The sequence below is a fragment of the Monodon monoceros genome, unplaced genomic scaffold (genome assembly GCF_005190385.1).
Source record: "Monodon monoceros isolate NGI ecotype Baffin Bay Population unplaced genomic scaffold, NGI_Narwhal_1 Super_Scaffold_15, whole genome shotgun sequence".
Taxonomy (NCBI): Eukaryota; Metazoa; Chordata; class Mammalia; order Artiodactyla; family Monodontidae; genus Monodon; species Monodon monoceros.
In genome coordinates, this window is record NW_021703771.1 from 80,298,856 (window position 1) to 80,326,088 (window position 27,233).

At 40.5% G+C, this 27,233-nt stretch overlaps 1 protein-coding gene across 1 annotated transcript; it reads right to left on the reverse strand.

Moving 5' to 3' along the window:
• Positions 1-26,604, reverse strand: RSPH3 (radial spoke head 3). The gene is given in 12 exon segments (XM_029223551.1): positions 1-421; positions 423-693; positions 1,108-1,194; positions 3,597-3,759; positions 5,335-5,538; positions 6,919-7,064; positions 8,629-8,770; positions 14,689-14,776; positions 19,720-20,237; positions 20,239-20,430; positions 24,664-24,757; positions 26,369-26,604. Coding segments are annotated over 12 exon segments (2,181 nt in total). The 3' UTR covers positions 1-381.
• Between the last annotated feature and the right edge of the window lie 629 nt (positions 26,605-27,233).

The following is a 27,233-nucleotide window of genomic DNA, read 5'->3' on the forward strand; positions in this document are numbered from 1 at the left end:
AAACTAAGGAAAAGTATATTAGCTATACATAGTGGTAATGGGAAGAGTAAGTAAAAATATATTAGTTACACAGTGGCGATGGAAGGGCTAAGGAAAAATACATTCATTAGTTATATATACTGGTAATGGGAAGCTTGTAATTAGACATAATTCTCATTAGAGTTATAATATAGCTTCTAAATAGTCTACTATTAAATAAAGTTTCATTTTAAAAATTAGTTTTATTATTTCAACGTATTTGATTTGCTCAGTCCATCAGACAAGAAGACATGTTGACTAAACACAACCTAGTGCCTAACCTGAGGGGACTCGCGCATCGTTACCTGATTGCTAGCAAAGCTGACTGGCTGCTGATGGGTTCCACGGCTCCGAAGCTCCCCTCTATTGCAACAGTTCTTCACTCCTGAAGGACTTCCTCATTTGTTTGCTCATCCTCTTCTTCCATAAGCTTCCTGTCTTGGGATGACACTCTCTCCATATACCTTGCATCATACGGTGTTCTTTGCAGGGAGTCTGTGTCTGGAAGTGGCCTCTGTGCCTGTGATGCACCGTGATCCTGGAACTCGTAGCCCACCGGTGGGTCTCTCATTCCTCCAGGACCACTGAGCCCATCCTCAGGTTTCAGAGAAGAGTGCCTGTCCTCCTTACGCTCATACAGGCTCAGTCGTTTCCCAACCACCTCACGAATCAACACTGAGAAATTATAGGTGCAGAAATCACTGTGATTTTTCGTATTTTGGTAGTTATAATGCTGACTTACAGATGAGTACAAAATATTCACCAGCCCTCGTCCCTTCCCTGTATCATGACCTTTTATATAAAGTCAACATACTTACCTTCTGTGCCACTTAATTCGCTAAATATGCATTATATTCAATGCCCGTTTTAACAGAATATAATTTATAAAGTAATGACAGAAGATATTAATTCTGATCAAATTATAAAAGAACCAAAATTAATATTGAGGGTAAAAATATGTACCTTTGTTAATATAATTGATATACTGAAAATTTAAGAACCAAAACTTTAAAATATCTTTCTTCAATATATTCTTTCTACTGAAAAATTTCAGAGATGACTTTCAAATAATAAAATAAAAGAACTTACTGTCAACCACTGTTCTTCCAACCATGCTGCACTCCATGGTTTTGTCAACTTCATTCATTAGCCATGAAAGGAATCCTATCTCAATATCTGTAATTTAAAAAGTTAACTTCATTAAGTGATTTTTAGGAATCATTATAGATTGGAAGAATCTGTGCTTTCCCCTAATGTTACAGATATATCAATATTGTTTTCTTATTATAAAATGTCAAATAGACTCATACAGCATCACTTTTGTTGTTACCACATTCTCTATATATCTTCTGGTCTATTTCCGTTCAATTGCAGTAGAAACAGTATTTTTAGAACTATGAGGCCTTCCTTGGAGTCAAAGGTGTTAGAACTGACTTTATAGGTGCAACGTGAGATGAATCAAGGAGGCGGGGGGGGGGGTGTGGAAGCAGGGGGTGTGGAACTGGGAGCAGAACTCCAATCCAAATGCAATGCAAAGCCAGGACTGAGCAATGCTGGCACCTCCATCTGAAGCCCAGCTGAAGCCTGGGGACGACAGAAGCTGATCAAGATTCAGAGGTAAGGGTCAGAGGGCATCTAAGAAGGCCATGTAGAAATGGGTCGGAAACGAGGTGTTTCCATTAGTGATAAATTTGTTCAAATTGAAATGGAAATCTACTCTATGGTGTAAGCCTTTAAAAAATATGGTCCCTGGGCTTCCCTGGTGGCGCAGTGGCTGAGAGTCCGCCTGCCGATGCAGGGGACGTGGGTTCGTGCCCCGGTCTGGGAAGATCCCACATGCCGCGGAGCGGCTGGGCCCGTGAGCCACGGCCGCTGAGCCTGCGCGTCCGGAGCCTGTGCTCCGCGACAGGAGAGGCCACAACAGTGAGAGGCCCGCGTACCGCCAAAAAAAAAAAAAAAAAAAAAAGGTCCCTTACAATATACATTTTAATGTTTTAAAATGGCTTTTTTGGGGGACTTTTCTGGAGGTGCAGTGGTTAAGACTCTGCACTTAAACTGCAGGGGGCACAGGTTCGACCCCTGGTTGGGGAACTATGATCCCACATGCCGTGCGGCATGGCCAAAAAAAAAAAGGCTTTTTTTGGGGGCAGGCACCTAATTATTTTTCAGTGGGTGACAAGAGAGGGTGTGATAGAATATATATTCACTACTATAAAGAGTCTTAATCTGAAGCATGAATCTCCTTTGCAAGCTTTTAAATGACCTATAACTGACTTTTCCAGCAACCCATGAACGCAGAAAAGGTTGCTGGCCTCTGTGACTAACAGCAAGAGGCCCAGCTGGACCCCGGGAAGCTGGCAGCATGGCAAGGGCACTGGACCTGGAGTCAGAGTCCCAGTCAGTGCAGACCTAAGCACCCCCCGAGTGTCCAAGAGCAATTCAAGTTCTCTGAGCTTCAGTTTCTACTTCTGAAAAATGGGACTTAATCTGCCGTACTCCCTCCCTCACAGCCCTTTCGGATGGGCCAAACGGCATCATGTGTGAAAAACACGACAAAAATTGCGAAGTACAATAGAAATGTAAACTAATAATATTTGTCTGTAACCTGACCCTTATGTATTGAATTCAGTGTGTCATCGTTGAAAACTGACATGGCTAATATCTGCCCTCAGACGGTATTAGCCATTTGAAATAGGACCTGTGTACAAAGCAACATGGATGTAAGTGCTTTTGAACCCGAGGAAGGAGGGCGGCAGTGAAAAAGTGCCAACTCTTCCCCTCCGTTTGGCCACACCAAGCTGAGGAGAGTGGCTCTGAGGGGATGCTGGGAGATGGCTAACAGGTACGGGTTCTATCAAGGCTGAGATCAGGTTGGTTTGGTTGTTGTTGAAGACTCCAACACTTAATACAATGCCTGGGATAGTATAAACACCTCATTACATAACCTCACTAGCTGTCCCCAAAGAGATTTTGATTGCGATAGGAAGTCTACTGAGAGAAACTTAGCGACAACTACTTACGCATATAGATTCCATACACAACTGACCCTTGAAGGACATGGCGGTTGGGGCTGCTGACCGCAGGCACAGCCAAACATCTGCATATGACTTCACAGGCAGACCTCTGTATCTGCAGATCTGCATCTGCGGCTTCAACCAACCACGGGCTGCACTATGCTACAGTACGTATTGGGTGGAAAAGCCCGCGTTTAGGTTTTATTTACATTATGATGTTCAGCTCCTAAATAATCCTCGTGTCACACAGGAGGAGACTGAAGGTCACAGAGCTTAGTTAATGATAAAACTGGGATTCAAGCTCAAGTTTTTGACATCAAGTCCGTATTTCTTTCTACTATCCAATGTTGTTTCTCAATGAAAGTAAACATCCTAAAATCAAGATCTTTATAATGCACCTCTTACTAGTGACAGTTCTTTCTTAAAACAACTGTAATTGATTTTAAAATTTGTTTCAGAGATAGAAAGATTCCAATTCAAAATAAAAATGGGCACGCGATAAATCTGAACCATGAAGAGGATGCTTATTGTTAGACAGCTAATCTAACGAAGACCTCCACAGACCTCTTTCAACAGGATCATAAAAGTAGCCTCCATCCCTGAGGCTGCTGAAAACAGAAGGGAGAAGGTCGGCCAGGTAACGCTGTGCAAACGCTTGGGCGGCGATTTTCTGTGCAGTCTCATCATGCTTGTGAACCACCTGCCACTGCTGTTGCTTACGACGTTCCTGCCCAGAGAAAAACGCCGCCACAGGTGGTTATTCAGCTATTACGTCTTCCCCAAATGCTGACTCTAGTGATTGGAAGAATTTGGACTTATATTTGTATCCAAAAATGAACAGAGAGGTGTCTATTACCAGTTCATGTTTTTCATCAAGATTTGAATGAATTTCAACAGCTAGGTAGGTACTGAATTCAGAGGAGATGAAGCTTAAGGTAAAATTTGTTTCCTGATCCATTTTCAAGTAAAATAATTTCAAGATATACATGTTTGACTGTGTGGCTGATATCAAAGAATAGTAATAGTTATACTTATTTTTAATTAGTATTTTAAAGTATTGCTGATATGAAAATTACAGTTGCTTAGATATCTTTGATTAAAAACTTGGGCCAATAAATTATCTCATTTGTAATGATTCTTTGAGTTCATAAAGTTCAGAAAATTATAAAACCTCTTTTTGTTGTTGCTTCTTGTAGCTCATATGAAACCTGTGAAGCTAATGAACTATTCTCTACTCCTATGTACAAGTGGGAACATTAATATATTTTCTAATTAAATCTATTTTCAAAGTTTAAGCAAATATAAATCTAGATGATTTGTAGACTTCATTTTTTAAAATGTATTTCCTAACAGTAAATAAACAAATTTAACTTTTTTTTGATAGAGCCTTCACCAATTATTTCAACAAAGCTAATTCTGTCAGTGTTCATTTTGTAATTGTGAACAAATAATCGTGCATTTGCACAATCTTTACCATCAGCCCTATGCTCTTTACACAATTAATTATTCACTTTGGAGGAGAACTGAAAGTCCATTTGACTAGGTTTTGGGTAGAATGTCCCGACAACTAAGCTATTCTGCGTGGTAAGCTAGACTCTTTGAGCCCTTTCAGGTGTTTGGGAACTCCTTCATCATTTATCCAGCCAGTGTTTAATACAGGGTGACAGTTATTGCCAAACCCAGACAGACTCTTATCTAAAGATTACTGAGCCTCGTGCTTCCTAACTAGAGATTTCTGGCATATTTTAAAAATTGGATTCTAAAACTTTTCTTATTAAAGGTTCTAAAAACCTCTAATCTAGAGAAATATTCTATAAAGACCCAAGTATAAATATTTTATAAAGACCCAAGTAGTAGACTCTACAGATGTGGAGCAAGGCTCACCACAGAGAAGAAGATGCAGAATTCTAGGCAGATCTTCTGCTTCTTACTGCCCACCTACCCAAAGATACTCCACTTTTTCCTGCCACCTTCTCTGCCACTGACTTGGGGCAAATTGACGTTATTTCTTTCTCTAGCACTCTTGATATTTAAGAGTGCCTTTCACTGGAACATATGTAATTTAAATTGTTACATTTAGGAACTTCGGAAACTCTGTGTAGGTACATTTATGTAAACTGGAATTTAAAAACGTAATTCAGTCCAGGAAAGATCTGTGATCTACAGGACAGACCTGAGCAACAATTACTACAGGTCTTTTCTATATGTTTGCAAAGATCTTGAGCTCTGTTCATACTACATGTGATTTTGAACATAGTCTATTAAATAACCAAAATCTAAGAGAGAAACTAAAATTCTATACTTTTTCCTCTCGGTGTCGCCTCTCCCGCTCTTCAAGTCGCTGAACTTCCGCAAGCTCGACGTTGCGTAACTCCTCATGTGCGCGCTGACGGGCCCGCAGGTTCGCCAACTCTTCTTCTTCCATTACTTCCAGAAGAGACTGCTCGATGGTCTTTCCCACCAAAACTTCTAACATTGGTTTAACTTCAAGATCAAAGTCAAAGAGCTTAAACACACAAAACAAAGCAAGTTTAAAATTGTAATCATGAACCAAAGGCTCAGTGAAAAAATATCCGGAAGAGTAGCAATAACAGGATACTATTTATTGAGTGTCTTCTTTGTGCCAGACACCGTGCTGGTGTTTTATTTATGGTTTCTGATCCTCAAAATAGCCTGAAGGGCACACAGGCTGTTTACAAGCAAAAAATGATTGAGTCTAAGTTATAAAAAGACCTATGCAATCATCAGAATGAACCTCGATACTCAACAATTTTCAGATAAAACTCTGAAACCCAAGGGAAATATCCGTCTATTTTGTTCTCTGCCTTTTCTGCTCAGTTTTTACTGGTCGTTTTGATAACGGTTTGAAGAACAAAGGAACAAGAATAATGGATATTTTGGCGATTCATCTCTAGGATTTCGAGGCAAATGTACCCTTCTATGTAGATTATGAAAACTTACTTTATTTCCCAATTTCAACGACAGTACTTTCAAATTCCTTCAAATCTTAAATCTCACTGAAGTCATTATGTACATAAGGATTGCCTTCTCTTCTTCAATTTCATAAACTGGCCTATTTATGCATTCCACACTGATATGAAAATGTAATTATTTTAGGATTATTTTCCTAACATAGATTATCTTCATAAAATTTATGTAATCTACAAGGAACTAACAGTGGAACTTTTTATACCAGAGATATTACTTTTATTTGGTACAAATCTACCTTATATTCATATATTAAGCAAGTATGCAAACACACAAAAATTAAATATGTAAATATTCTAAAAACATTTCTAAAAATTTTTATTTCTGAACAGCAAAGAGGGAAAATGAGATTATGGTATTTAAAAACATGCAGACCTACTAGAGAATGGACTTGAGGATACGGGAAGGGGGAAGGGTAACCTGGGACAAAGCGAGAGAGTGGCATGGACATATATACACTACCAAACGTAGAATAGATAGCTAGTGGGAAGCAGCCGCATAGCACAGGGAGATCAGCTCGGTGCTTTGTGACCACCTAGAGGGGTAGGATAGGGAGGGTGGGAGGGAGGGAGATGCAAGAAGGGGTAGGATTGGGAGGGAGATGCAAGAAGAGATATGGGGACATATGTATATGTATAACTGATTCACTTTGTTATAAAGCAGAAACCGACACACCATTGTAAAGCAATTATACTCTAAAAAAGATGTTAAAAAATAATTAAAAAAAAACATTTCTGGGTAGCTCAGGATAAAACTATTATAGATAAATTTGGAAAGAAATGCAGTAAGTAGAATCTTCTTGACTGTGAAGTGGTTTGTATTCATGTTAAGCTTTTAAGTAAACCTAACTTTAACTATTTATAAAGAAGTTAGAGGGAAGTCCAATAATGTACTATACCTCTCCTTCTAGAATTTGGGTGGCCACATCTTTGCCAGTTTTGGCAGGAATAAAGAGCGGTGTTGGTGGTTTGTCCAAAAATGCATCTGTTTGGCATTCCATATCAACTTCTATTATGCGGTCAGCAATTTCTTCAAGGTATAATTCTAAGAGAACACCATATACATTGAGTTTGAAATTATGGTCTATTTCAAGTATTTGAAACTACAGTCCCTTCAAAATAGAACTGAATGGATCAGAAAACAAGTCTTGGAATAAAAGTACTCAAATGTGGGGTTCAATTCACACAGTGTACTAAGCGTTTTTATAATATTTGGAAGACTATAGAGTCACTCAGGCTAGAACATTAATTAAATGTTGAGAAAGCACTGTGCTTTGTATTTGAAAACAGAACTAAAGAAGAGCATGAAACCATAGATGTACGTAAGACACAAAGTATAACACAGGATGCAAAGTTAACAATCCATTTATTTAATGAATCCTAAGATAGTCAACTTACAAAGATTTGAAAATTCCTGGATATTTAAAAAAGCTATGCACCATGTCACTGTGTTACCTGATGTTCCCTCTAGCCTACATATTATAAACAGACATATGAAACCAAATTTCACCTTAGGAATAATTTATATGAGGCAAGGGCAGTATGGTATCACACAAAGAACACGAGAATCGGAGTCAGATGTTGAACACAGAACCTAGCCAAATTACACCCTCTTTGGGCCTCAATTTCTTTATGTGTAAAAGGGATCATAATTATCAGTCACATGGAGTCTTTGCAATAATAAAGGAGATACATAGGAAAAGGACCTGGTATAGTCTCTGAGATATAAGAAATACTCAACAAAAAGTACCTGCTATTCCATCACTTAATATTCTGATGGTATAAATAAACACTAAAATTTAGCTCTCTCAGAATTACAACTATGTTGGCTAATCACAGACATATACGCATTCTAGACTTGGCCTCAATGTAGGGAAAAAACACGGAATGGTCCTCTTCCTTTCATCCTTATTATCCAGAAGTATCTCAGATGAATCCACTCACCATCTTGGCAGGGTGCAAGGTGAATGCCGAGTAGTTACGCTGGTCCAAGGAGAACACCAAGTACTGTTTGACTATCAAGATTCTGTCAACAACACAGCTAGACCCTATAGGTCTAGGTAAGCCTCCACAGCTGACAACAGTCAAACAAGCAGGAAAAGCCTGGCACTAGCCTAGGAGAGCCCGAATGGCCCTGGGGAGTATGCAAAGCGAATGGAGAACAAAAGGAGAGACAAGAAGAGGCCATGGTGAGAGAAGTGGGGGACTCAGATCTAAATGGGTTTACTCCCGTCAAAAGACAAAACACCAAAATAAAACTAGATTGCTGTCCTCTCCTGTTGGTCCAACACTGATTCATGTTGGGCTATAAAAAGTAAGAAATAATGCCAGTTTGAGAATAGAATATGTGAAAAGGGCTAAGAGAGAACTTAATTTGGTCATTAAATTCTTTTTTCAAAAACCCCATCTCATACTTTCAGCCATACCCAATATAATAATAATATATAGTCTATGAGTTTGTTTAATGAAGGGACTTCTCCTACCATGTGACTGGGGAAGTACTGGACAGCATAACAGATACATAAATAATATAAAGGCCAAATAAAATGAACTGACTTAGAAAACCAAGCACACCCAGGAGCCACCATGCCAATGGCGGGCCCACATACCTGTCTGTACATCTACATGCTTTCTGCCTTCCACGGGTTCGGGTGTTCGTGGTCTGAGCTGTTCTTGGGCTCGTTTTTTGGCAAGAGCCCTCCTCTTAGCCTGCTGCTGTCTCTGAATCTCTGCAGGATCGGGCTGCCCAGGCTGAGTGACAGAAAAGGCTTCTAAAATTTAGAAAATATTTCTCAAAACATATAGGACTGCTGTTCCAAAAGTGATTCCTGGATGGTATAAAAGCCTCTGTCATAGAATGCCTCCTGATTATCATCAGTGACTTGATGATTAAAAATTTATTTGAACTTTGTCTGGTAATTACAAAGGTATGTGACAAAACATATAAAGTAACTTCAATTTATGACTGTTAATTAAAATGGGTGCAGAATCCCATCTAATAAATTGTTTTTCCTCATTCAAGGATTTTTACCATGAACTCCTCTGGGGCCTAGTAAACCGATACAACCATTCAGTCACAGTAAATTTTAATGTGTAGTTAAGAAATTGAAAAGCGCTCGAATTTTTTAAAAATCTGATTTCATGGACAGAATTTCCTTAAAAAATATATTAGCTCACAAAGAAAATATCCTCAGTCCAAACGAAGCCTGTCCAAGTGCACAAAATAATAGCTGACTAAGGGATTAAAAGTATAATTATTCACAGTAGTCCTGCAATATGTGGCGGTCCTTGATTTCATATTCATATCTAATTTTGCAGTCCTTCTCTATAGCTAACTTGTCTTATCTCAAGGTAAATATGAAAAGAAAAGGAGAAATATAAAAGTACTTTACATGAAAATTTTTAATATTTAAAATTAGACTTCTAAAAACATTTTAATTGAAATTGTAGTTTTTTTAAAAAGAAAAAAGAAAATTACCTATAATCCCATCTTCCTAATACAATGGCTATTGCTATTTAAATGCATACAGTGTTTTTGAAGTTGTGGTGATACCATACATTTTATACTGTTTTCCTAACTTAACACTACCTATCGTAAATTTTCCCCATATTCACATTATATAGTGGAAAGAAGAGCATTGGCTCTGAAGCTCAAATTCCAACTGCTTAATTTATTAATTACTAGGATTAGTAAAGATTGGACTAATAACCCACATTTTCAGATATTCAGTTTTCTCATCTGTACAATGGGAATAACATCTGTTAAGTTTTAGATTATAAGGAACAAATCGGATGGTAATGTAACAAGTCTAACACAATACCTGTCATAGAATAGCTCTTCCCTTACATAGTTATCATTTCCTTTTATTATAAAATAACCACCAAAAAGAAAGAAATATCTTTACCAAAAAGAAAGAAATATCACCTACAGTTTTGTTTTTCTAATACAATTACTAATATCATTTTGGGATTCTTCAATGGAGGGCTTTTCCTTTGTATAATGTGTATATTCTACATTATTATAAATATCATGCTTGATTTATTTCTATTTTTTAATGTAATAGAATTATAAATGTCAGCCTTAAAAGATTTAGGGTAACAGAAATACAACAAGTTCATTTTAGAAATGCATTGCCTAACTTAACTGTTTCAGATCTAGCTATAATCTCTTTTTAAAAAAGTTTTATTTTGAAATAATTCACAGAAATTTGCAAAAACTGTACATAGCGTCCTGTGTATGCTTCACTCAGCTTCTTTCAATGGTGACATTTTATACAATTATAAGAAAATATCAAAATCAGGAAATTAACATGTAAGATATTAACAGATCTTACTCGGTTTTCACAATTTTTACAGGCATTGATTTGTGTCTGTGTATATTATTCTATGTGATTTTATATGTAGATTTGTGTAACCACTACCACAATAAAGATAGAGACCTATCTCATTGCCCCAAAGAAGCCTCTTTTATATTTCTCCAAGTCCCACCTTCAATTCTGTTCTCCATCTCTAGATTTTGTCTTTTTAAGAATGTTATATACAAGGAATCATTCAGAATGTAACCTTTTGAGATTGCCTTTTTTTCACTAAGCATAATGTCCTTGAGGTCCGCCCAGGTTGTTACCTGTATCAATAGTTCATTCGTTTTTTAAAAAAAATTTATGTATTTAATTTATTTATTTTTGGCTGGGTTAGGTCTTCGCTGCTGCACTCTGGCTTTCTCTAGTTGCTGTGAGCAGGGGCTACTCTTTGTTGCGGTGCACAGGCTTCTCATTGCAGTGGCTTCTCTTGTTGCAGAGCATGGGCTCTAGGCGCATGGGCTTCGGTAGTTGCAGCACATGGGCTCAGTCGTTGTGGCTCACGGGCTCTAGAGCGCAGGCTCAGTAGTTCTGGCGCACGGGCTTAGTTGCTCTGCGGTATGTGGGACCTTCCCAGACCAGGGCTTGAACCTGTGTCCCCTGCATTGGCAGGATTCTTAACCACTGCACCACCAGGGAAGCCCTCATGGCTTTTTGTTAGTAGTACTTGATTGCATGGATGTACCAGGTTTGTTTAACCATTTACCTATTGAAAGACACTTGGTGTTTTTCAGTTTTTTGGCTATTATGAATAAAGCTGCTATGAATGTTCATTTGTGAACAGGTTAATATGTGAACATATGTTCCCATTTCTCTGGGATAAATGTCTAAAAGTTAAATTGTGGACTTGAATGGTAAGTGCTTGTTAGTTTTTATAAGCAGCCACCTAACAATTTTCTAGGGTCAATGTACCATTTTACATTTCAAACTGCAATCTACCAGAGTTCCAGTTGCTCTACATCCTCACAAGCACTTCATCTTACTATTATTTTAAAATTTTAGCTTTTCTAACAGGTGTGTAGTTACATCATTGTGGTTTTAATTTGTATTTCTCTAATTTGTATTTCCCTAATCTTGGTTTCAAGACTTTTTTTGTTTTTTGCTTTTGGAAGTTTGATTTTGATGTGTCTTGGTGAAAATTTGTAGGTTTATGCCTTTTGTCAAACTTGTGGAATTTTCAGGCACTATTTCTTTGAGTATTTTTTCAAATCCCACACTTTTCCTCCTTTCCTGGGACTGAATTTAGATATTTTGTTATTGTTCCTCAGATCTCTGAGGCTTTTTTGGGGGCAGGGGTCTATTTTCTACCTGTTCTTCAGACCAGGTAATTCCATTGATTTGTTTCTGTATTGACTGATTGTTTCCTATGTCATCTCCAATAAGTCTATCTGAGAGGTTTTTATTTTGGTTACTGTATTTTTCAGTTCTATATTTTCCATTTGGTTCATTTTAATCTTGTCTGTTTCTTTGCAAAGGTTTTCTATTTTTTTCATGTTTCAAGAAAGTTCATAATTGTTCATTTTTGATTGAAGCATTTTTATGATGACTGCTTTAAAAGTCTTGTCAGGTTACTCCTACATCTGAGTCATCTTGGTGTTATCATCTCTTGATTGACTTTTCTCATTCAAGTTGTGACTGTCCTGGTTCTTGGTACAATTGAGTGAGTTTTAAATTGTATTCTGGACATATTGGGTATTATGTTGTGAGACTATGGGTCTTAATCGTATTAGCAGGAAGTCATCCCTTTTGTTTTAGTGCACAGGTGTGAGTGGAGAGGGAAGTTTACCACCATGCAGTGAAAGCAGGGTGCCAACCTGCATCACCTCACTGGTGCCAGGTGGGGGTGATAGTTCAGCTCCTTGCTATGCTCCACTGACACTAGCGTTGGAGTGTAGGGGAGTTGAGTTCTGGCTAGCACTGCCTCTTACTACCTTGTTCCTCCTTGTTGCTGTCAGGTAGGGTTGAAAATTCAGCTCCCTCTTGGCTCGGCTGATGCCACCCCAGAAAAAGTAGGAGATCCATTTATACCATCTCTTACCACCTCACTGCCCCTGGGTGAGGGTGGCACTTCAGCCTCCTGCTCTGCCCTTGTTGACACCAACTCCATGGATGAATCAGAGGACTGATTTGTATTGTTGCTGTCACGTGGAGATCACGTGATGTTAAAAGGTCCAGCTCTCCACCTTAGCCTCACCAATGGCCATGCGGAGGGGCAGGGCGGTTTATCCATTGGTGTGTGGCTGGAGGAGGGCTACTATGGTAAGAAGGTTTCTGTTCCACGAGGCCACCCTCTACCTTTGGATAGAGGGAGTAGGCTTTTCTTAGGGTGTGCCAGGTTCCAGGGTGTTCATGGTTGCAGGTTGCAGCCTTTTCTGGCACTCTGGGATAAGTGAGAGGCAAAAAAACCCCCCATGGACTCATTGCCATGTTGTTCAAGTCCAGAGGTCCCTAGCCAGTCCACTTTCTTCTTTCCACCTTTCAGAATCTTCCTATGTTTGTTTGTGGTGCTACATCCAGGGTTTTTTAGTTGTAAGAGGAGGAATAGGAAGGAGCTGGTGAATTCCTTCTTGTCTGGAACTGGAAGTCTGAGTATACTTTTAAAGTGAGGTGTTGATGAACTGACTAAAGAACTAAAAAAAATGTACCAAATCATCATAATATTAATTTTTTTAAAAAGGACTAAAAAAGCAGTGATTCTTCATTCTACTCTTGTTTGAGGTCTGGCAGTACTCATTGCTACTGCCGCAAGAAAATGCTGGAACATGTCTATATCACATGTTTGAGCTATTGTTTCTAAATGCTGGCCCCTGAACTGGCTGTACCAGAATGGCCCAGGGAAGTTTATTAATACTACATACCCCTGTGTCCAACTTTTGGAGGTTCTAACGCAGTGGATGCATGGTATGCTGAAGCATATATATATACTTGAGTTTTCTAGGTGATCTTGATATATGCTGATTCAGAAGGTCTAACATCCCATACATCCCATGTAGCGTTAAGCATTTATATGTCAAATAGTGTTTACAAGTTAACTATATTTTATTTCTGTGCCAAGAAATTATTTTTTTAAATTTAATTTTTTAATACAGCACGTTCTTATTAGTTATCTATTTTATACATATTAGTGCACATATGTCAATCCCCAAGAAATCATTCTTAATATCACACTACATCTTACTCATCTCTGTATCCTACATACCCAGCACAGGACTTAAAGCTCAATAAATATTTGTTGAGTGAACTAAAGAAAAGAAGCATAATTCAGATTTTTTGATTAAATAATGATAACAGTATTGGAGCATGAGATAATTTAAGCAAACCTAAATATATTAGACCAGTGTTACTGAAAGTGTGGTCCTCAGACTCGTGTTGTCTGTGAGCTATTTGAACGGGTCTATAACAATTTAATTACAGAAATTGAGAGTAAACATTTGGAAACTTTTAGAATAGATCTCCACAGTTCTATTAACCTAGTAAAAAATTGGGGTTTGGGCTTCCCTGGTGGGGCGGTGGTTGGGAGTCCGCCTGCCGATGTGGGGGACGCGGGTTTGTGCCCCGGTGCGGGAAGATCCCACATGCCGAGGAGCGGCTGGGTCCGTGAGCCATGGCCGTTGAGCCTGCGCGTCCGGAGCCTGTGCTCCGCAACGGGAGAGGCCACAACAGTGAGGGCCCTGGGTACCGCAAAAAAAAAAAAAAAAAATTGGGGTTTGTATTTTTTAAAATACTTTTAATTGTGGTAAAATACACAAAACATAAAATTTACCATCTTAACCATTTTTTTTTTTTTTGGTACGCGGGCCTCTCACTGTTGTGGCCTCTCCCGTTGCGGAGCACAGGATCCAGACGCGCAGGTTCAGCGGCCATGGCTCACGGGCCCAGCCGCTCCGCGGCATGTGGGATCTTCCCGGACCGGGGCACGAACCCGTGTCCCCTGCATCGGCAGGCAGACTCTCAACCACTGCGCCACCAGGGAAGCCCCATCTTAACCATTTTTAAGTGCACAGTTCAGTGGCATTTAACTACATTCACATTGTGCAACCGTCACCACCATCCATCTCCAGAACTCTTTTCATCTTGTAAAACTGAAACTCCATACCCAGTAAATAACTACTCCCTATTCCCCCATCCCTGGCAACCACTATCTGGCTTGTATTTTGCATGTCTTTGTTGTTTTTTTTCATTTCATTTTTCTAGCAATTCATCTTTATTTCATAAGTGTGTTAGTCTATAACAGATTAGAAATTAAAAGAAACAAAAATTGGTCCTTCACCACATGAACGCTCTGTGTTAGACTATTCAAATTATACTTACCAGTGGTACTGTCTGCAGAGCATAAGTGTTGCCTCGGATCACCCTTCTGTCATACATTATGTTTCCGTAATGCATAGGTTCTTCAGCTCTGTAAAAAAGCAAATTCTAAATAATGACTGTAATAGAGTATTGGTATCTATGGAGTCAATTCATTTTTTAAAATTGAAGTATACTTGATTTACAGTGTTGTGTTAGTTTCAGGTGTACAGCAAAGTGATTCAATTATACATATATATATATATTTTTCAGATTCTTTTCCATCATAAGGTATTACAAGATATTGAATGTAGTTCCCTGTGCTATATAGTAGGGCCTTGTTGTTTATCTATTTTATATATAGTAATGTGTATCTGTCAACCCCAAATTCCCAATTTATTCCTCTCCCCCCTTTCCCCTTTGGTAATCATAAGTTTGTTTTCCATGTCTGTGAGTCTATTTCTGTTCTGTTAATAAGCTCAATTATATCACTTCTTTAGATTCCACATATAAGTGATGTCATATTTGTCTTTCTCTGTCTGAAGTCAACTCATTTTTAATAGGATTTAGAAATGAAAACATTTTCACTTAAGATGAAAATATTTTAATTGATTTTTTTTTTTTAGCACAGTCCATAAAGTAAGGAGACAAACGGCTGCCATTTATGGAATGTTTATTATAAAGCCAGGCACTTCCCAGATATTATTTATTGCTCACAATAAGCTTCAAATTGGGAATGATGGTTGCCATTTGACTGAAGAGGAAGTGGACCCAGAAAGGAATCTGACCAAGGTTACCTAGCTAGTGAGAGGTGGAGCTAGATTTAGGATGTAAATCTGTTAAGACTACTTAACAAACCTGAAAAGAGCCCAGGTGAAATGGGGCTTGCTCTAAAGGGCTGAAACAATTTTGATTCCAGAATTGAAAAGTTACATTAGTAGAATCAGGCTTAAAAATAAGTTAAATTTATTATTGTTCTTTAACCTCAAAGATATTTTAAAATGATACTTTAAAACTATTAATAAAATTTTAACTTCAGAGGTCAGAATGATCAATAGTGAAAAATACACAGCTGATATTTTCATTTGAAATTCTTTGAACGATATGCCATTTGTGGCTATGAAACCAAATAGCTACCTGTACCAATAACAGTACTCTCTCAGAAATGCTTCTGTTAGGGGTAGTAAATCGCTTGTTTATCACATACTGAAACCACTACTGGATAGCCTGGCATCATATTACTCAAAACCCAGACACGCTTCACTGCTCATCTTACTCGGCTCCTGGACAGTGTTCGGCTCAGCCAGCCAGTTCCCCGCTGAAGTGCTCTCCATCCCAGGCCTCCCTGATACCACCATATTATTCTGAATGCTCTTCTGCTTTTTCTCTGACTCCTTTCTCAGCCAGGTGTTTGCTAGTTCCCCCCACTGAAGAATTTCCTCATGATTCAGCCTTCTCTTGTCTGAGTTGACCTCATCCACCCTCAAGGCTTCACTTAATGTCCATATACCTAAAACGCCCAATTCTATCTTTAGCTCAGAACTCTCCTCTGAGCTCCAGACTGTACAACCAGTTGACATGCCTGATGACATCTCACTCAAATGTCTCAAAGGCAACCTCAAAATTGAACTAATTATCATTTTCCCACTCCAACTTGTTACTTCTGTAGTGTTTTCTATTTCGTTAAATGGTACTACTAACCACCCAATTGGTTTAGAAGCCTGGGAGTCACCCATGACTCTTTCCTCTTCCCCATTTTCTACAACCATCAAATCCTATTGATTCTACCCCCCAAATCTTTCTGGCATCCATCCACTGCTCACTGCCGTTTACTGGGACTGTTGCAGAAGTCTCTTAGTCTCTTAACTGTGTGGAACAACATTTCTTTCCAACATTTCTATCCACTGTAGCCAGTGATCTTTCAGAACGGAAAAATCCAAACATAATGCTTACTTGATTAAAGCCTCCTAGTGCTAATTAAAAGTGATAGTGAGGATAAATTTTGGTTTTGTTTTTATGATATCAAAGACAAAAAGAAAAAAAATCTGTAACACCTATTGCTGGAGAGGATGTGGGAAAAACGATACGTTTAAACATTTCTGGAGGAAAGATATTTTGTTCTATTTGTCTGTATTAAAATACACATGACTTAACAATCCCACCCTGGGAATCTGCCTCATAGATATAAAAAAGCCAGTACATAAGGCTATTTACTGCAACTTCCTTCTTTGTGGTAAAAACTTGAAGTGAACTGAATATCAATAGTGGAAAATTTTAATAACATATGGTATCAGGGGATATCATGCTGCTATTAAAAATAATTGGAGGAATTTCCACAAAGAATTAAGTGAGTGAAGAAAGATGTTGAGAATTGTGTATGTTACCATTGCTATGAAGTAAAGCCCTTGTAGCTGTGTATGTGTATGTATATATTTATACACGTGTACATAAACATGTGAACCTGGAGAAAAGTACAAAAGTATTCATTCAAAGTCATTAACATGGTTTGGGGGCAGGAGAGGGAGAGTAGGTTTGCAAGGGAAGGGGCTGGGGAATAAGGCTGTACTAAGAAAACCCACAGGTATGAGTGATAGGATAATTATTAAAAGATTAGATATGTATGTGCATGTATACATAAAGAAATTAGGGAAAAAAGGAATCAGAGCTTATAAAATGGGGGGAGCCAACTGCAGATCAATATGTGTAGTATGACTCTACTTTGGAAATAAACCTTCTATACATATGTGCATATGCTCCTGTATGTGTGAACAAGCAAGGAGGCGTGAAAGAATACGATTTTTTTTTTTTTTTTGCGGTACGTGGGCCTCTCACTGAAGTGGCCTCTTGCGTTGCGGAGCACAGGCTCCGGACGCGCAGGCTCAGCAGCCTTGGCTCACGGGCCCAGCCGCTCCGCGTCATGTGGGATCCTCCCGGACCAGGGCACGAACCCGTGTCCCCTGCATTGGCAAGCGGACTCTCAACCACTGCGCCACCAGGGAAGCCCCGATTTTTTAAAATTTTATTTATTTTGGCTGCATTGGGTCTTCTTTGCTGTGCGCGGGCTTTCTCTAGTTGTGGCGAGCGGGGGCTACTCTTCGTTGCGGTGCGCGGGCTTCTCATTACGGTGGCTTCTCTTGCTGCGGAGCACAGGCTCTAGGCGTGCAGGATTCAGTAGTTGTGGTGTGTGGGCTCAGTAGTTGTGGCTCATGGGCTCTAGAGCGCAGGCTCAGTAGTTGTGGCGCATGGGCTTACCTGCTCTGCGGCATGTGGGATCTTCCCGGACCAGGGGAAAATCGAACCCATGTCCCCCTGCGTTGGCAGGAGGATTCTTAACCACTGCGCCACCAGGGAAGCCCAAGATTGTTAAATTTGGTTACAACAAGAAAGTGGGAGTAGAGGTCGGTGGGAGATAATTAACTCTGCCTTTATTCCCCCTTATTTTGTATTCTTCATTTGCTTCAACAAGCATATATTGCTTTTATAAATTGAAAATCACCAATAAGGATAATTTTAAACTGAAAAATCAAAGGCATAATATAAAAGTACTCCTTCCAAAGGCTTGAATCAACAGATTACTTGAATATACCAATCAACTAACTCTATGAAAAAAAAAAAATTGTTCGTAATGAACCACCATTGATTCTTATTTCAACTGTTGGTATGATTTAATAGGAAGGATTTGTAAGCAACCACTTAAAGGTACCAGGAAGTATTTCTCAAAGGAGTCCCTTTTAAAATGGAATCCTTTTATAATATAAATAATTTACATTTAAATTTTCTTGTTTTGGCTTTCTTAAAGTGGTAGACATTTCTTATAAAAGAAGTCTTGGGCTTCCCTGGTGGCGCAGTGGTTGGGAGTCCGCCTGCCAATGCAGGGGACTCGGGTTCGTGCCCCGGTCCAGGAAGATCCCACGTGCCGCGGAGTGGCTGGGCCCGTGAGCCATGGCCGCTAAGCCTGCGCGTCCGGAGCCTGTGCTCCGCAACGGGAGAGGCCACAACACTGAGAGGCTCGCGTACAGCAAAAAAGAAAAAAAAAAAAAAAAGCAGTCTTTATTGTCAGAATAAGATAATTACGAATTTAGACTCTGTTTGAAATAAGCATCAAGAGCTACACTTCTCCTGTTCAGTCATTAATTCAACAACTTGTGTTGAGTGCTATGTGTCAGGCAGAGTCTTAAGTGAACAAAAGTCACAAAGGTTCCTGCTTGCATGGAGCCTGAATTCTTGGAAAGTTCTGCTGATTCCAAAATTTGAGGCTTATGGCAAGAACTTTAAGAGACCCATAACATTTAACGCCCTTTCCAAATATGGATATTTGAATATTTGCAAATACTGATGAATGTAAAAGTACAATTTGGGGTCCAGCATGTTAGGATAACCCGATTCCTGTCCAAAGACTGCTGTGGAAACAGCTTTAGTTGGCTCCCATTTTGGACACGCTATTGTGTGTGACACCTTTTTTTTTTTTTTTTTTCGCTGTACGCGGAGCACAGGCTCTGGACGCGCAGGCTCAGCGGCCATGGCTCACGGGCCCAGCCGCTCCGCAGCATGTGGGACCCTCCCGGACCGGGGCACGAACCCGTGTCCCCTGCATCGGCAGGTGGATTCTCAACCACTGCGCCACCAGGGAAGCCCTGTGTGACACCTTTTTACCTCAGTTTCTTCATTTGCATAATGGAGTTATAGACCAAGGTCACAGCACTGGGGACTACGTAAGAAAATGTCTGTAAATGCCCCTAGAAGGTGCTTGCATGGCACATAGTCGGCCAACAGTAAACATCACTTGACTCAAACTTAGTGAAATAAGTCGGTTCCGTCCACATGTTATCAATCATGCCAGCATCATCATAAGAGTTAACTAATTCCCTTTCTTGCTTCAGTTCTCCACACCACGGGAGAGTTCTTTAGGGGAGGAAATTTTATATTTCGCAGAGTGTAGAGAAGGGAAAGCAGCATAGGCAGGTTTTGCCAGGGCGAAGGGGCCAGGACCCCGCGGCCCCGGGACGTGGCGGGGGTGGGGGTGGAGACCACAGAGGGGTTGGTTGGCTCACTCACCGCTGCATCTGGTCGTCCCGGTAACGGCGGCGCCGGCAAGGCAGGGCCCGGGGCCGGCTAGTGTAGGTGTAGGTGGCCATGGCCGGAGAGGCGCGGTCCGTCAACGTGCAGGCCACGCCCAGGGTCAGACCGCTTCGCTTTCGGTGAAGGTTGGCTTCGAAGCAGGTGGCCACGAAAGTGTCGTGGGAGCCGAAGAGGTGCACGAAGTGCCAACGGCAGGGATTCCGCGACGCAAGGAGAGGCTGCAAGAAGGGAAGCGGGCGGGACGGGAAGTTGCCAGGGCAGGAGGTGGGAGCTACACTCGGCTTACTTGGTGCAGCACTGAGCCCGCCGGCGCCACCCGCACCGGTTGCCCAGCAACCCAGCGTTCCGGCTGGAAGCGGGACCTCAGGGAAGTTCCTGCTGGCGGGTTTCGGGGGAAGACCAGTGCGCCAGGGCACTTCCGGCTCTTGACTCCGCCCACCCAAGTCTACCTTGTAGATGCACCTGCGCGTGAAGGACCCGGGAATGGCGGACCCCCGCGGAGGATTGAGGAGGACGGCGGCGGTCCTCCGCCCCACTTTTGAGTGTGGCTTTGCGGGGCCTGTGTTGGCGCCGTTCTCCCAGGCCTCGTTCCTCGGGGGCCGCCCTCGGCTGCTTCTCCCGGCACTGACGCCGCGCCTCTACTTCGGGCTGTCCACCTACGGTCGCACACGCGTGGCACCCGGGCTCCTAGCTCTGTTACGTTCCAGGGCCGAGCCAGGGCTTCCCTGGTGCCTCCCAGCACCGCCACCTCTCCCGCCCCAGGGGCCGCCTGCCGCCGTCCTCCGCAGATGGTCTGCATTTTCCGCCTTCTCTGCTTACCGCTCTGTTGCTAGTCCTACAAGGGACCCTCGGGCGCACGGAGCGTGAAGGCCTGCCCCACCGACGTCTCATTTTGGGAAAGGGTAGGCACTTTCTTGAGTCTTTTAGGCCCCTTTTGCCCTGAAGAATGAAGCAACATGGGGTGAGTCTGCCCTTTGAAACGCAATGGATTGGTTTTAGTACTGGCAATGTAAGAATATTGGTTTGTGTAAGTGAAGTTTAGGCATCCCTGAGCGATCGGTTATTTGCATTTGCGTTTGCGTTCTTCAATTCAGTTAAGTGCTGTGTGGATTTAAATCCAGGTTCTGCAACATACTAGCCCTGTAACCTCTGGCAAGGTAATGTTTTTGTGCTTCATCTTGCTAATTTGCAAAATAGGGATAATAGAATTTATCTCTTAAGAGTTTGTCATGAGGATTAAAAGAGTTAAGAGTAAAATACGTAGAACTGTATCTGGTAAATGATAAGGCATTCCATTAAGATCGAGATCTCTCCTGTGCTTTGAAGCTTATGGTCTAAAGCAGATGTAGGCATTGTATAAACACTAACATAAAGGTATATGGTAAATGCTAGAGGTAAAAACACTGAATGAAGATTTTAGGTCTGATCTCTTAATTTTGAGGTGGTTTCTGAATGGGCCAGAGGAGAAAGTGACATTTAAATTGTGTTTGATGTGCGTAGAAACAGATGGACTAGAAGTGGGGGGCTAGAGAAAGAAACGAGTTAAAGATCACTCTAAGGGTTTTGATTAAATTTTGGGCATTGTGTAGAAAAAAATGCAGAGACGTTCTGGCTTATGTTGTTTTTCTTCGGAGGATTTAATTTTATTCAGCTGGCAGAGTTGACATTTAATAAAGGATTCAGGCTTTGGGAGGACTGATAGATTTCTGGTTTGCCCTTATTCCAGACCATAGGCCTTTAAGAATCTCAACAGAAAACCTAGCATTTTAACAGGTCCCCATCTTGGGGGGCCTTGAACTCTGTAAGTTTGTATTCCCAGCTCTGTGAGATTGTGGAAAGGTCTACTTAGCTTTTGACCACTTAGCACCTGCTTGGTATCTTGATTTCTACTGTCCTTGCAGCTTAGAATTAACCAAATGTCTCAAGGATAAAAGGAAATTAAGCAAATTGTCAAGCAAATTGTCCGATTTACTTTTCTGTGGTCCCCCTATCTCTGGGGTCTTGTCCCTTCAAGACCTGTCTAAAGTTCTCAACTCTAACTTTTATCTTCCCAGATCTGAAAGACTCCTGACACTTCTGGGTCACTGCTTTCTGCCTGCACTAAGTGCTGTGCTCAGAAACTCAGTAAATGCCCCAGGAGAAAAAGCAATGGAGAAGTTCTCTATCACTATGTATTTTTCTTCTCCCTGGGATCCCAATCCCTTATGTCCTCACTGGCTTGGTTGCTCTCCAGTGCCTTCAAATCGCCTGTGTGATTTTTGTCTTGTTTTGTTTTTTCAGCTTTTCTTGGTTTTTGTTTTACTCTTATCCTTTGGTTTTATTTTTCTTTTCAGCAACAGATATTCCTAATTCCTATAGAAGTGTTGGTTTGATTCAAGCTACTAAGTCATAGCTAGAAGTTATATGCCAAGAATGAAGTTTCCGTTTACTGATACAGGGAACACTGGGAAGGAGCAGATTTGGGGGGCAGCATTGGAAGCTCAGTTTTGGGCACATTAAGCTTGAGAGACATGTTAGTCATCTGAATGTAGAGATGTTGAGTAGGAGTTGGATATGGGAGTCTAGGGTTTCAGGGGATTGGTCCAGAGTAGAGATGTGGATTTTTGACTCAATAGCATATAGGTGGCATTTAAAGCCATGAGGCTTGATGAGATTATCAAGGGAGTATAGAGAAATGAGCCTTGAGCATATTTAGAGGTTGGAAAGTTAAGGAATAAGCAAAGGAGACTGAAAAAGGTGATCAGAGGGATGGAGGAAATTGCAGACAGTTTGGTCACCTGGGAGTCGAGTGATGAAAGTGTTTCAAGGAGAAGGGAGTAGTCAGCGATGTCTGATCCTATTCAGAAGTTAAGCAAGATGTGAACATTGGATCTAGCAACATAGAGGTGATCTGGGAAAGCACACCTTCAGTAGAGTTATGGAGAAAAAAGGTCAGTTATAATGGATTCAGAAGAGAATGGGAGGAGAGAAATTTGTGACTCAAAGAGGTTTGCCACAAAGGAAAAGAAGGAACTAAGGTGGTAGCTAAAAGGAAGTTGGGTCAAGAGAAGGTTTTCTATTTTTTAATGGGAGAATTAACTGTATATGTGTTTATTTAAAGGAGTGATTCAGTAGAGAGGGCAGAATGGATGATGTAGGAGAGAGAGGGAATGGATGTAAGGATGTAGGCAAGAAGGGATGGGCTCTTACCCACAAGTAGAGGGATTGGCCTTGTCTAGAAGCACGGACAGTTCATCCATAGCATTGGAGAAAAAGTAGGTATATGATCACAGATTCAGGTAGATGGTAATACAGATGGTCCCCAATGACAACGGTTCGACTTATGATTTTTTGGCTTTACAATGTTGTGAAAGCAGTAGCATCCAGTAGAAACCTTACTTTGAATTTAGATCTCTTCCCAGGCTAGCAGTATGTGGGACCATCCTCTCTCATGATGCTGGGCAGAGACAGTGACCCACAGCTCCCCGTGAGGCATGATAGGAGAGTCAACAACTGATACAGTTACAACCATTCTGTTTTTTACTTCCAGTAAGGTGTTCCACAACTTACATGAAGTTTTCAATACTTTATTGTAAAATAGGCTTTGTGTTATATGGTTTTGCCCAACTGTAGGCTAATGTAAATGTTCTGAGCACGTTTAAGGTAGGCTAGGATAAGCTGTGATGTTTGTTAGGTTATGCATTTTCGACTTATGATATTTTCAACTTACGATGGGTTTCTTGAGACATAACCCCATTGTAAGTTGAGGAGGATCTGTAATTTTAAAACCCCTTAACAATTCATGGAGGTTTCTGATATAGCAGGCGCTATGCTAAGCACTTTGCATACATGATTTCATACAATGACCCTTTGAGGTTAGTTGTCATATTCTTTCTATTTAACTTACAAGGAAATTGAAGCTTAAGGATGTTAATGTCATACAGCAAGTAAGTGACCGAACCAAGATTTAAACCCTTATGTGCCTGACTGTAGAACCTGTGCACTAACATATCAGCTTAGGGTGGTTGTTCTCTTCCCATCCCTCCACCTCTTTTGCTGTGTATCTCTCTCTCTCTCATATATATATATGTATCTCCCAAGTAATCACCAAGCCGTGCCCATTTTACCTCCTAAATGCTTCTTGATTCTGAGTCCTCTTCTTTGCATTCTTACTATTCTTACCAGCCTTTGACGAGACCCATACAGCCTAAGTTGTATCTTCTGTGCAATCAGAGAATGGTCTATCTGAAGTGCAACTCTGACCATGCTAGTTCCCTCCTCAAATATTTCTGTCACCACTTTGCCCTATGAGTTCAAACTCCTTAAACATGCTGAGCCTTCACTGTCTGGTTACTGCCTGTTTTTCCAGTCTCAAATATTGTTAGACTCTCCATAGTCCTCAAGCAATTTCTATCTTTTACTTATCAAGTGATATTCATAATGATGTGTTGACATGTTTGCTTCCACAACTAGGCCATGAATTCCTTGAGGGTAGGGATTGTATCCTATTTGTGTTTGTAATGTTTGTCTATAATAGTTTGTTGAGTGAATGCGTGAATGAATGAATGAATAGCACAGTTGTATAGTTTTTCCAAGGAAAAGAAAAGGAAGCATCTTATCCTTTTAGAGTTTTTAAAAAATGAGTGAATGGCTGTGGTTTCTGAAATTTTCTGAGCATAGGTAAGAGAATGCAAGAGAGAACTTATGACAGTTCATTATTCAAGACACATCAAGCAACTTCCTTGTACCAGGCACTTTAGTGGGAGCTAGGGATAGGTAGAGGCAGATAACAGGCAAGTAAACCAAAAAAGAAAGAAAGAAGAAAATTTGGGGGGAATGATAAAAGCTGCGATGGAAACAAAGCGGGGTGTTATGATAAGGAGTGCCTGAGCAGCTGCTTTAGATTAGCTCGAAGACAAGGCCTGAGGAGGTAATACTTACCTTAAGACCCGTATGACATAAGAAGGCAGCAACCACATGGAGTTTGGGGGACAGCAGCACAGGCAGAGGGGAGGAGCTGGTGCACGGTCCCGTCCTGAAGGCGGAAGAGAGCTTGGCAGTGAGTTTTTAGAGGTAGTGAGGAGTCAAAGCCCGTTAGGGCCTTGTAGGATGGGGGAGGACTTTGGATTATGGGGAGCTGTTCAAAGGTTTTAAGGTGGGAGGATGACCCGATCTGAGTTAGCGGGTACAAAGGTCACCCATCGCTCTGTGAAGAAAGGATTGTAAGAGGTAAGGGTACGAAATGAGTCAGGAAGGTGTTGCAGGTTAGAGAGAGGGTGTGGCTTGAGTCAGGGTGATGGCAGGGAAGGTGGAGAGAAGGGGTGCATTTGGGATACTTTGGAGAATGAATTTAGGTAACTTACTGATGGATTAGATGGAGGGGAGGAATAAAGGAGCAAAGGGTGACTGCTAAGGTTTTGGCTTGAGCAAAATGATGTGATAATCATGTCAATTACAGAGACGCAGCCGACTGGGTGGAAGGAGTAGGAAATCAGGAGTTCTGTTTTGGGCATGTTCATTCTGAAATGCTTTGGGCATCAAATGGATGTATCACGGGAGTAGGCTAGAGATGTGAGCCTGGAGTTTGGTGGAAAGGTTGGGGCTAGAGATAAGAATTTGGTACTCATGAACATTTAGAGGCTTTAGAGACTTTAGAAGTTAAAAAGAAACAGTGCGGTCTTGCTGAAACCAAAAGTTTCAGGACCGGTGGGGTCAGCCTGGTCAAATATGAGAAGTTAAGTAAGATGAGAACTGAGAAGTAACCATTGGGTTTGCCAACATGGAAGTTGTCTGTGAACTTGACAAAAATAGCAGTTTCCGTGAAGTGGTGGGAACTGAGCCCAAGTGGAACAAGGGGAGGACAGTTTTAGTTGTGAGAAGCAGAGTCTACAACCATAGATTACTCTTTCCAGAAGTTCTGCTATTGTCTTAACTATTTAGTGAAGGGCATAAGGCCTTTGGACAAGTCTCTCAACTGAAAATGGATGGTAGTAGCTCACAAATTAATGTGTTTTTGCCACAAGGTGTCACTAATTCTTTATTATCTTCTGGTAAGTAAAATTATTGCAGCACAAGCATACCTGGTATTAAGGAAATACTGTTTTGTTTTGTTTTTTTAAAATCACATTTACAAAATAGGCCAATTAGAAGGTAGTTGTTTACACTGGGGAAAGGTTTCCTTTCAAGAGCCAGTCTCTCTAGAATATTCAACATCTGTGCACAGGCATAAAGGGACACATTGAACATGAGGCTGGGAATCAGAGGGCCAGGATTCTGGACTTAGAGCACTGGATTGAGAGTTAGAAGACTGGGGTGCAACTCCAGTTTTGCGCTCACTAGCCGTGTGACCTCAGGCAAAATTTAAATGATTCTTTGTCTTATTGATTTTTTTATCTTTCATTATTATTTTAAAATAACAGAGTAGAGGCTCCTTTACCCATCTCACCCAATTATTTTTACATGTCAAAAGAGATGTGTATAACAGAGTTGCTTAGAAAATGGTGAAGTGCAATGTAAATACAAGATATAAAACAATTTTTATAAAAATCATTTATGCCCAACTTTATAGCAATGTAGGTATAACGTTAGGCAGTTATATTAGTGAAGACTCTTGATGGCAAGTGGTAGAAACCCAGTTTGAACTTGCTTGGCAAGCAGGGTATGCTTTGATGTTTCTAAGGGCAGTTCACGTGACTTCCGGAATGGCAGCGCTGCGGGGATGGGACGGCTTCGGGCGTCACTGGAATCAGGGATTTGAATGACAGCAACATGGGCACCCCTACTTTCCTCTTTCCTTCTGTATGATGTCTTTATCGCTTTGGTTCCAGCTTGCTTCCTCCACCTAATAGGGAACATGTTGATATTATGAAGGTTGTGGGACATCCACACGACAACATCCCGTAGGTTGAGAAGACAGAGCTGAAGAAGTTACCTTGATTTTGGTGAAGAGAATGTGAATTTCAAATTTATGAAAGCCATTGTCAATACTGACTTTCAAATTAAAAAAAATAAAAACCAAATGTTCTGAAACAGTCTAGTATCTTTGGGCCTGCATGTCTTTATTTTAAAAAGTTAGACAGTCTTTATTATCTTCAATAAGTTCATATTATAAAGAGTTAAGATAACGGGATCAATGTACCTAATTTAAAGAAAGCAAAGTTTTTTTAAAAATTACCAAAAAAAAAGGTATAATTTTTTAAAAAGAAATCTTCATTTTAAACATTTCAGAATGGTATTCTTTTAAAAGGCATTCTGATCTGGAATATATGTTAATTAAAACCTATTTTTACATAACTCTTCAGGAACATATGTATCACAATTTTATGAGGTGTATTTGCTAGTCATGTATGATGTATTTAATTTCTTTTAAACCCCCCCAAGTATGCCAATTCCTTTTAACCAAAAAATCTTAAGAACTATTACTGAATTTTTTCCCTGCAGATGCATTAATTAATCAAAAGTCACTTTAGTTATCCATGAGATTTTATCTGAAAATAAATTCTGAGCTGAAT